Source organism: Zalophus californianus, chromosome 9 (genome assembly GCF_009762305.2).
Source record: "Zalophus californianus isolate mZalCal1 chromosome 9, mZalCal1.pri.v2, whole genome shotgun sequence".
Classification (NCBI taxonomy): Eukaryota; Metazoa; Chordata; class Mammalia; order Carnivora; family Otariidae; genus Zalophus; species Zalophus californianus.
In genome coordinates, this window is record NC_045603.1 from 68,508,632 (window position 1) to 68,520,870 (window position 12,239).

General features: G+C 34.6%; 1 protein-coding gene across 6 annotated transcripts in view; it reads left to right on the top strand.

Annotated features, from left to right (window-relative positions):
* The window catches only part of NELL2 (neural EGFL like 2), a 389,138-nt gene extending 380,478 nt beyond the window's left edge, over positions 1-8,660 (top strand). For 5 of the 6 annotated variants that reach the window (XM_027595082.2, XM_027595081.2, XM_027595085.2 and 2 more), the window contains exon 21: positions 7,946-8,652. In XM_027595082.2, the coding sequence (XP_027450883.2) occupies positions 7,946-7,996 (51 nt within the window). In that variant the 3' untranslated portion in view covers positions 7,997-8,652. Of the gene's footprint in view, positions 1-7,945 lie in introns of all 6 variants that reach the window. The other variant, XM_027595080.2, reaches the window with a different exon arrangement.
* The last annotated feature ends 3,579 nt before the right edge of the window (positions 8,661-12,239 follow it).

The following is a 12,239-nucleotide window of genomic DNA, read 5'->3' on the forward strand; positions in this document are numbered from 1 at the left end:
TCCGGCAAGTGTATTTTAGAATTAAATTCATTTTTTGTCAGGTAAGTGCTGATTCTCAGAAGTTACTGTTTGATGCTATTTCCCTTTTCCCTTCTTATTAAATATGAGTTATAAAAATATGTGCTACTTTACCAAATTTATCCCAAATACACATTTTATTATGTTTATTTTGTGTTATTTTAAAAAAAATAAAATGGATGCAAGACAGGCTACAGATATTGCATTGGAGGTGAGCATTTTCCACAATTAGAGAGCACCATTTTTACTTCTTATCTCCCTGTCCTACTGTCCTATGAATTACTCATTCTAGTCAATAAATACATTGTGGCGGGTATTATGCTAGTACCAGGAGTGTAATAATAAGCAAGACAGATAAAACTGTTTCTGGAAATTATTACCTAGCACCTTATTGTCTAGAGCTATGCTGTCCAATATGGTAGTCAGTAGCCACATGTGGCTATTTAATTAAAATTAAATAAAATCAAAACTTCAGTTTCTCAGTCACCCTGGCCACATTTTAATTGCTCAATAGCTACATGTGGCTAGTGGCTATCATATTAGACAACATATGAAGAAGATTTCTCTCATCACAGAATATTCTGCTGGACAGCACTGGTCTAGAGGTGAAGAATGCAGTGTGTAGAATCAGGCCACCTGGATTCAAAGCCTGGTCAGCCATACTAGCAATGTGACCTCAAGGGATGTCCATTAATCTCTCTGTGGCTCGGTTTGCTCACCTGAAAAATAAGAATAAAAATAGTACCTAACTAGGAATAATTTTAGTACCTGCATGAGAGGGTTGCTCTAAGAATTAAGTGAGAAGATCCATAAAAAAGTTTCCTGCACATTTTATGCACATTCAGAGTAAACACCAATATTGGCTATTATTAGTGTTTAATAATACAGTAAGTAGATATTAAGTCATGAAACAGAAAAGACAACATTCTAGACTGTGATGGATGCTCTGAAGGAAAGGAGCACTGTGCTAAAAGACCATATAACATGTGCACCAGTTATCTCCTGAGCAAATGACATTGAAGATAAGATCTGAGGAATTAGGAATTAGCAGGGAGCAGTTTTTTTAAAGATGTCTTTTTAAGGATGTTTTCAGATTTAAGTTGCTTAGGTTAAAAAAAAAAATGTTCCTCCATTCAAAGGTTAAACTCTTGAGTCAAAAATGGATGACGAAGATTGTCTTAAGTCTAAAAGGGACGATGAACCCTTTGATGGGTCAGAGTGCTTTTAGGCAGTTATGCTTTGAGCTTCAGACAGTAACTAGGGATGTGTCCAGTTGAGAAATGAATACAAAGGGAGGAGGGATAGAAGGTCATTTCCTTTAATAAATAATTACCAAACAGACCATTTGGAAATTGGAAGCCAGGGGGCTACTTTTAATTCCTTGGGAGACTCTAGATGTAATACTGAAATAATTGAGGTATAAAGAAAATTAGAGTTTTAAGGATGAAGCTCCTAACTTCCTAAACTTTACCTTCATCTATCAGGAACAGCAGATTTAAAGTTTTGAAAGCAGACTTCTGTACTAACAGTAGAATAGATAACTAGATCTGTCTATGGAAACAAATGCCCCGTCAATGAGGACATTAAAATGAAGACTTTCGTGTATGATTGGGAGAGATTTTCAGATCAATAAAGGAAGAAAGGATTATTCTATATATAGTGGAATGGCTGGGTAGCAATTTGAGGGAAGTAATTTTATATGCTATCATATATCAAAACAAATTCTACATGGGAGAAATGTTAGATACTGAAAGTAAAAAGATGTAATCAAATGTTAATCAACATTCTGGAAGGGAGATGTCTATTCTAACTTAAAAGTGATAAAGTGTACCTCAAAGAAAATTTAGAGTTTCTATAGATAAACAAAATTTACAAAATGAGAAGTCACAACTAGAAACTGGAAAAATATTCTTCCAGAAGATATGCTTTGTTAAATTAAAACACATATAAAAGTTAACAAGAAAAATCAATATTTCCCCCATAAAGAAATCAGCAAAGAATGAATAAATGATTCACTAAAAAATGCAGCTATTAAAAAAAGAGGAAATTATTCAACTTTTAAATAATTAAAACTCTAATGTAAACTAACATAATGAATTATTATTTTCACATACCACAGTAAAAAAAAACAACTCACAATAATTTCCAGTGCTGACAGAGGTGTACTTATGAATTGTTAATGACATTAAAAAACACGTGTCAATATGCCACAATACACCTCTTTGCCTACTCCCCATCCCAACTCAAATATCTTTTGTCCTATTAACACCAGGTCTGAGAATATAACCTAAAGAAATATTCTAAAATATATGCATGACAATATTCACCTCAGTATTATTTGTCGTATAAAATCAAGGAAGAAACCAAGGTGTCCAAAAATAGAAAAATAGTTAAATATGTTCTAGTAACTCTATGATGCAATATATATTATACTATAATTATGTAATATATATATAATTATATGATTATATTACTCAGCCATTGGAAAAAATGGCTTAAAATAAAACCTAAGCTAAAAATATATGTAATTACATTTACACTTTAATTGCAAGAAGGTTGAAAATAAAAGTATGAAAATGAATTCTATAAAGTCATACTAAAATACTGATGGTAGTGGGATGTTTAAAAATATATTAATTATTTATATATACATCTATTTACAATCTATATAATTTGTAAACAGATTAATATATTAATTATACAGTAAATGATTAATAAATGAATAAAAACTAAATTTACTGAATATAAATAACATTAAAATATATTATACATGTATTACATATAAATATATTAACTGAAAATTAAAAGCCAGCTGTCTTTTTTTTTTTTTTTTAAGATTTTACTTAGTTATTTGACAGAGACTCAGCGAGAGAGGGAACACAAGTAGGGGGAGTAGGAGAGGGAGAAGCAGGCTTCCCGTGGAGCAGGGAGCCTGATGTGGGGCTCGATCCCAGGACCCTGGGATCATGACCTGAGTCAAAGGCAGACGCTTAACGACTGAGCCACCCAGGCACCCCAAAGCCAGCTGTCTTCTAATCTTGATTTGAGTTTAGCACAAAAATAGTGACAATGACTTTTTTAAAACTTTTTAAAAATATAGAATAAATATAGCCAGAAATAACAGGGTGTTAAGGAAACTTACTTTGTACTATGTAAAAGTAACTAGTTTTATTCATTGTAATAGTAGGTTGTTACTATTCCTAGTAATCAGACTAAGTTTCAGTGGATCACCTTTTATTTTAGTTTTTATCAAGGTAATATTAACTATAGTGAAATGCATAGTTATAATATATATAATTTGATGAGTCTTACAATCAAAATATAGAATATTTCCAATACTTGAGTAAGAACCTTTTTTTCCCCTTCCAGGCAATACCAACTTACCATAGCAAACTTCAATTTGATTTCATTGTAGTAGATTTTTTTTGCCTTTTAAAAATTTCATATAAATGGAATCACCCAGGATGTACTCTTTTATGTCTTCTGGTAAATTACCCATTTTATCATTATGTAATGCCCTCCTTTTCTCTAGCAAGCCTTCTAGACTTTGAAGTCAATTTTTTCAGATATTCATTTTGTTTTGACCCATCTACTTTCAACCCATCTATGGTTTTATATTTAAACTGTATTTTTTTATAGATAATGTATACTTCGTTCTTATTTTGTTATCCAGTATGACGGTCTCTTTTAATGAAGTGTTTAGTCTGTTTACATATAATTTAATATTTTGGCATTGGTGGATATAGGGCTACCATTTTGCCATTTGTTTTATTTTTGTCCTATCCATTTTCCATATTCCTATTCCTCCATTTCTTCCTTCTTTTTGTTTATTAACTTTTTATATTATTTAAATTTAATTGTTCTTTTGGACTTTTAACTATAGCCTTTTGTATTATTATTTAAGTTACTGATCTAGAGATTACAATCTATAGCATTCATTTATTAGAGTAGAATAAGATTTATTATACTACTTCACATAAAATATAAGAACTTCAACATAATAGAATTCCATCCCCCTTAGCCTTTGAGCTATAATAAATAATCATATATTTTGTAACTCAGTAAGCTATAAACCCTAAAATTCCTTATTATTTTTGCTTTAATCAGCCAAATATCTCTTAAGGAAGTTAAGGGAAGAAGAAATGCTATATTTCATACTTATCCACATATTTGCCATTTCTAGTGTTTATTTCTTCTCACATATTTGAGCCTCCATCTGGTGTCAACTTTCCTTCAGTTTTAACTTCCCTTAGCATTTTCCATATTATAGATTCATTGGTTAATAGATCTCTTAACTTCCATTTATCTGAAATTATCTTTATTTTTAAAGGATATTTTTATTAAATATAGCACTCTGGATTCACAGATTTGTTCCCAGGACTTTAAGGGTGATACTCTATTGTTTTCACGTGTCCATCATTTCTAATGAGGATTCAGCTATCATTTGTATTTTTGTTCCCCTGTATAAAATATGTCTTTTCCCCCATCTGTTTCCTTTCACAGTTCTCTAGCTTTGATTTTTAGGAGTTTGACTGTGATACACTTAGATGTGATATTTTGTGTGACTTTATTCTTTGGTGTTTGCTGGGCTTTTTAAGTATCTAAGCTGGTAGGTTCTTTTGTTTTTGTTTTTTCAAAATTTGAGAAAATTTTGACCATGGTTTCTTCAAATTTTTTCAAATATTTTCTCTGCAATTTTCTCCATCCTATTCTTCTGAGACTATGATTACTCATATGTTGTATGGCTTAATACTATCCTGAAGGTCAGTGAAGCTCTATTTTTATATCAGTCTTTTTTCTCTTTGTTTTAGATTGGATAATTTCTATTTTTTTTTGTTATAAATTTACTGACTGTTCCTCTGTCATGTCTAATCTGCTGTTAAATCTATCCAATGAGTTTTTCACTTCAAATACTGCAAATTTTCACTCCAAAATTTCCATTTAATTCTATTTATAGTTTTATTTATCTGCTGAGATGTACCATCTTTTTTTTGTTGTTGTTTTACTTCAAACATATTTAAAATAGATACTTTCCAGTCCTTGTCTGCTAATTATTCCATCTGGATTGTTTTTGAGTCATTTATATTCACTACTTCTTCTCTTGATTAAAAGTCACATTTTCTTGTCTTTCTTCGTGACATCTAATATTTTTCCGGTTTATTGGATACTATGGATGATATATGGCATAGATCATATGTTCTTTTAGCTTCCTCTGAAGACTGTTTGTTCTAGCAGTTTGCAAATTTCTGGCCTATCACCTTGCACTTAAGAAAACTTCACTTTACTCTGGTTAGGTGGGTCTCTTCCAGATTTACCCTTAGTTCTAGGGTGAGTCTCTTAATCTTGAGTCTCTTAATCTTGAGACTTTTACTCCTAATCATGGCCCTTTTGGGCTTTCAGTGAAAAACCTGAATTTTTATCAATCCTTTCTAACTTGGAAGGACACAGATTTTAAACACTGCTACCCACAGTAAGCAGCATTTGAAATCTCTGCCCAGATCTTGCAACTTTCAAGCTGTAACTCATTATCTCTTTAGTCTCTTCTGTATTTCAAAGACCAGCCAAGGATTTGAGGGGAGTTTATATGCTGATTCACTCCCTCCTTTCTAGGTATTTCTTTCTGAATTTACAACCACTCTGGCAGCCCTAAAAGTTGTCCTCTGACATCTGAGGCCTATCAGATTGTGTCTTTATGCCTGAGCTGTAGTTAGCCTAAACTGCAGAGACTACAAAGTGCCCTAAGGGGAAATGCAAAGGAAAAATAAATCTCACACATTTCCCTTCTTTCACAGATTGAAACCTTTCCAGTGTCCGCCTGCTTTTTGGTCACTATCTATTGCTTTCAAATAGTTATTTTTTCTATTTTTGTCCAGACCCTTTATAGTTATCTGTGGGGAAGGTTAGTTTTATATAAGCAACTATACCATTACTGAAACTGGAACTCCAATAGGATATTTTATTATTCATTCTTGTATGAACTATGTTTCCCTAATTGAGGAGTTTCCACTGGTATATGATTTATAGAGCATTTATCTTATTGTAACAGAAAATATGGATATAGAATAAGAAAAACATTCCTGGAAGATTTTGGAAAATCCCTTCCTAAAACATACTCATGGGAACCATAAAAATGATTTTTCCACCCATAGGGTTCTAATGCTAGCTTCGCATACTCAATGGCAGAAAGCTCCAGAAATCCCCTCACTTTCTGCTCAAAAGCCATACAATTTGAGGAACCGATACTCACAGGAACTGGTACATCCCTTACATCAGTGGGTGCCTGGACTGGGAAAGATGATGTAATGGTTATGGTAGAAAACCTGCCTCTGAGCATGATGACAAAGCTTTAAAATGCCACTGGAGATCCAAGAGATGTTGAGACTTTCTCTCATTGTCAGAATAAGAACTCTGCTTCATAAAAATTAAGAACGGAAGAGTATTGGCTTAAATTGATAATACTCTTCTTGGAAATGGACTAGTTTTCCCCTCATTTGGTATACTTCAAAAAAGTTTAAAGTATCAAAATCTTTTGTCTTATAGAACAGACACTTTTGATTTTATCATAAAAGTATAACACGTTTTTAAATCATCTAAAGTCACTTATCTGAGAGGAAATATCAAATAGAGGATGGTTTTTAGTCAGACTAACCTGAATTTTAATTCCTGCTGTACCATTGTTAGCTGTGTGATTTTGGACATGATATTTAAGCTTTCTGATCTTCAGTATCTGAATCTAGGAAGTGTGAATATTAATAGTGACCCACTGAGAATGCTGTAAGGTTGAAATTTGATAATGTATTTAAAGTGCCTAGCAAAGTGTTTGACACAGAGTATGCACTCAAGAAGTAGGATATTATCATCTTATGATTGTAGTAACAATATTAACATAGTCATCATTATTTGTTAGCTGGTTGAAGAGAGTGCAAGGAATCAAAAGAGCAAGATATTAATTTTTTTTGTAATGCACTGTATTATTTTGGTATTTTATTTGAAAAACTAATTATGTGTATCTGGCCCTTCCCTGCTATTTTTCCTACTATATTTCTACACTGTTTTCTTCACCAACTCAAAATTCTCACCCAGATCTTTTTTTAGCTTCTTAACTAAACAAAACTACTTTCACTTCAAAGCCTTTACTCATTCTGTTCCCTGTGCTTTTGGCCAACCTTTTCACATTGCCTTGAGGTCTTGGTTTAAATATCACTTCTACAGAGAAGTCCACCCTGACCACCTAATCTAAGTAGCCAGTCTTTTATTATTTTTAAAAGATTTTATTTATTTATTTGAGAGAGAGAGGGAGGGAAGGGGGAAGAGAGAGAGCATGAGCAGGGGGAGGGACAGAGGGAAAAGCAGACTCCCTGCTGAGCAGGGAGCCCGATCTGATCCGGGGCTCAGTCCCAGGACCCTGGGATCATGACCTGAGACAAAGGCAGAAGCTTAACCGACTGAGCCACCCAGGTGCCCCAGCCAGTCTTTCATTAGTATCCTGACATCACCTAGTTTCTTTCTTTTCTAGCACCTTTCACAATTTTTGATGATATGTTTGCTTGGTATTTATTAGTTTTCTGCCCCCCCCAAACTGTAACCCCTGCCCTATGAGGGTAGTAACCATTCTGCTTATTCATCCATATACCTAAGGCTTAATATATTCAATACATATTTTGTGGATGAATAATTAAGAGAACAAATGTGATCTAAGAAGGTGCCATGTGGTAAATAAAGCTAGTCTCTGATTTGCCACAAATAACTGGGCATAATTGGTTCTGCAGTAGCAGAGACATGAGAAGTGACTGGGAGGTTGAATTTGCTGGGGTGCATGAATAAGAAGCCCCAGTTAGATTTATGTGCACCAATCAATAAGTGTGAGTATTTACTAACGGCTTAACAGCTTATGCCATCCTTTTCTTTCCTCTTTTTTCTTCTCTAGAATGGCCACATCTGTTGCTCAGTGGATCCACAGTGCCTTCAGGAACTGTGAAGTTAACTGTCTCACGGGAGATTTCTGTTTAAAGAATGTTCTTTCATTAAAAAGACCAAAAAAAAAAAAAGTTAAAACTTAAAGTGGATGATTTGTGGGCAGCTAAGTGCAGCTTTGTTAATAGCTGAGTGAACATTCAATTATGAAATTTGTGAAGCTTGAGAAAATCACTAAAGGAAAATTCTTGGGGCAAAACGAGACCAGAATTCTGCTTCTACTGTGTCTGACATCACCGTGGTAGAAGAATGGGTGTAGAATACACACCACGACATCATGACCCCTGGATATAAAGCCTGAGCCCATCAGAGCTTTGAAAGCCTCTAGCTTCACTGGTGCAGAAAATTTTTCTCTAGATCAGAATCTTCACGAATCAGTTAGGTTCCTCATTGCAAAAAAAATAAAATGCAAGGCAGTGAATGAATTATATTTTCAAAAGCAAAGCAAAGAAGTTATAACGTGTTATGTACAGTATACACTCTGAAAAGAAATCTGAAACAAGTTATTGTAATGATAAAAATAATGCACAGGCATGGTTACTTAATATTTTCTAACAGGAAAAGTCATCCCTATTTCCTTGTTTTACTGCACTTAATATTATTTGGTTGGATTTGTTCAGTATAAGCTCGTTCTTGTGCAAAATTAAATAAATATTTCTCTTACCTTATAACGTGTCCGAGTGTCTTGTTTACATGTATTCCTTTTCCCCTAGATGCCTCAGCGTACAAACTGCTTCCTAGTTCTGCTGATGAAAAACTCCCACCATGCTATTTCCAAATTAAAATGTGATTTTCACTAAATTATATGTCTAAGTGGGGAGTGTGATGCATACTTTCATTCTGCCTCTTGAGATCCTTTCAGTCTCCTTTTCTACCCTGCCTGTATCCTGGGAACTGATCTATGTAGACCATTTTAATGGGTTCCCTTGTCCTTTGGATTCTGGCTTGGTTTTACCAGTGGGGACTGCTGGCAAGATGTCAGGAAGAGTTAAATTTGGGGTTTTTATTTTGCTGGCTCCCTTCCTGCCAGATCACGACCGTGATTAGTGGTGTCACCTCACTGAAGGCTCCATCTCCTGATGCATGGTCCCCTCTGGTTAGCTACCCTCTCCAAGTTCTGGTAACTTCTTCTGTTTGCTTCTTCCAGTTTAGGGATAGTAACAACTCTGGCTGTTTTGTCCTCAGGAGGTAACTGCCCCATTTCTTGTTGATTTCCCTATTTCCTGTCACATCTTTATAAATGGTCCCTTTGTTAAACTCTCTTTAATTAGCCAGCTTGTGTGTGCCATCATTTCCTGCCAGGACTCTGACTGATACCCATAAGGAGGGGAGTATGTGAGGGTTGGGAATGTCTTCAAGAAGTGGTCCTTCACATTTTGATATAAAAAAATACAGAATTCTAATGTTAGGAGGGATTATGACATTACCTGTTAAATTTATTGATATACTAGAATCTCAGGAGGAAAAAAAAATAAACAGATCGATGCCCCAATAAAGGACATGTAATCCATTACTGCCCTATCGATATGTTTTGCATTAGGGCAAAAAGCAAATACAAAAATTATCAAATTAAATTTTAGCTGCATAGTCTTTTACTTTAAAGAAGAAAATGGAAATGGAGAGTATATGACTACTCCAAACTATAGAAATGGTAAAGTGGCTTTTCACTATCCCTGTACCATTGCTATGGAAACAATCTTACACTAACTGAGCTAAAGGGTAATTTATAAATGTCTTAATACTTTGGCATGTATAATATTTATTGGATGTGTGAATTCAAGTATTTGTCCATATTCCCTGGATTTATCATAAATTATTTTTTCTGCAGCCTTTTTATATTTAATTTAAAATTTCAACAGAGCACAAGGGCTTTTTTTCCCTCCTACTATTTACTATGGTAAATAGCAATTTAGTCTCCAAGAAGGTATTAATTTGAAGTTATTTCCATGTGATTTTTTTTCCTTATATATGTTTTGGATTTCATATTAAATCTTCCTGAAAAAATATATATTTTATTTGCATTAATGAAGAGAGTAATAGTGTGTGCATGTGGGTGTGTATGTGTAATGCATATATACACATACCATCTCCATCCATATATTCATATATATGCATCATTTAGATATTTTATGGCTTTTGGAAGAAGCAGCAAGGCTGGGATTGCATATTCCCAATTTGTTATAAACCTTAGTAGGGCTCTGAGGATTTTGGTGGTTTGCAGACCCCTGGTTAAACTGCTAAGTGAAAGAAAACTCTTATAACATTGAAAAGAGGGGAAAAAATAAGATTATATTCTTCCAAGGACTATTAAAGCAATGAATATGCTCAGATTGAATTTACTGCCTTCAAAAAATATATCCCAGGAGAGTTACTGTTTACCCCAACAAGCAGTAATCAATTGCTTCTTAAGAACTTTGTTCCTTGAAAAAGAGGTGGTTAATGCCCTACTTCTTACTCTGGAGATAATTGGCAAAATGCCATCGTTGAATTATGCCAACATTATGGGAAAGTGAAAGCTAAGAAGCATGAATTTAATTTGGGGGTACTTGGCTCTTTTAAGAGCAGCTCTTGGTGACAATCGTTTTTACATTTCCTTTATTTTCCCTTTCTGAGAAGAAAAGCACAAGAATCTTTAAATGTAATCCTTCGGGAACTAACGTATGGCAATCCATATCATTTATCTCCCTTTGCAAAAGACTGCCATATTGCTTTTCCCCCCCTGCCCTATATGCTGGTAAAGAGAGCCACGGGTTTGTTCAGTTATACTGCAATATCATGGAACTCTTTCATCCTCCCACTAACTTGGTTATCTATAGCCAAAGTTGAAACACCCTATAATTGCCTTTAAAAAAAATGAATGGCATATCAAAGGTCTAAAACAGTAATCAATACTCTGAGTATCAGAGTAGCAGAAGTTATTCAGTTGAACAAAGCTGAGGTTACATGTACTGAATAGAAAATCAGCTTCAGTTCACTAAGCATTACCCCATCTATCATACCTCCATGTTGCTGACTAGTTTGGAGTTCCTCTGCAGGTCAGCAGATCCCGCAGACCTGTGCGTGGCCGCAGTCCCGGTGACCTAGCGCTGAAGCATTGATGAAACCAACTTTTTTAGAACAAGACGTTTTGTCTTTATATTTTCAAATGTAGAGTGGTAGTGGTCCAATAGTAAATTGATCTCAGAGAGATTCCTGCGAAAAGGATACCTGAAGGCAGTAAGTGAATGCTCGTGCTCTATACACACTTTATTCATGGAGGTACCTGGACACTCACTCTCGGCAGTCCCTTTGTTGCTGTGAAGTTGGCTCATTGTGTTCTTACTGACCTTTCATTATTGATGCACTGTTTTCTGCCCTAGAATTCAATATCTTCCATAAAGGAATTGCCACCTCTTTGCAGAGTAATTGCCTTTACTTAATAGACCTGCAGGCAGAAAGGCAGGAGTGCCTTAAGCTGTAGTGGTTCTGGATCTGTGATGAAATAAAGTGACAAAAATAGAACCATTGGAGGAGTTTTGAGTAAAATCATCTGAGTTGCAATTTCCTATATATGCTTTGTATTTGCCAGGACAACTTCCTCCAAACCTTTGGTCTTTGTATTGAGATTAAATCATTGTTTGTAGAGATGGTTTACCGGGCAGATTCTGAAAGTCTTTATTTTGAATGACAAATGGCATAAATATGTTACAGTCACCACCAAAATACTGCATTTAAAACATGCTCTCCCATTTATCTCTAGTGCTCGGTGCTTTAAAAAAACAGTCTGGAATAAGAGTGCGGTTATATGTAGAAGTCAAAACGATACCAAGTTCATTTTTGAGTAATTTTCTTTCTCTTTTACAAACACACAGCTATAAGTAAGGAAAAAAGAAAAAAAATTGAAAATATAATTTTCTAAAAAATATATAAAGAATCCAGGAATAAGTCTACCAAAAGAGAAGCACGGCCTTGTGGAGAAAATATAAAACCACACTGAACAAATATTTGTGGAGGCCCCACCATATATGAAACACTGTTCTAGGCAGTGTGTGAAGCGTCAGGGCACTGTGGAGCAGAAGCATCCAGAGTGGTACCACAGTGAATAAAGTGTGTACAGAACACAAGCATCCACGGACATATTGCCTTCTTATGGAGTTCACATTCTAATGGTGAGGAGAGAAAATTAAATACATAGATGCTATGTCAGGTGAGGATAAGTGCTATGAAGAAAAATTAAGCTGGTTTGGGGTCATGATATGGACAGGAGT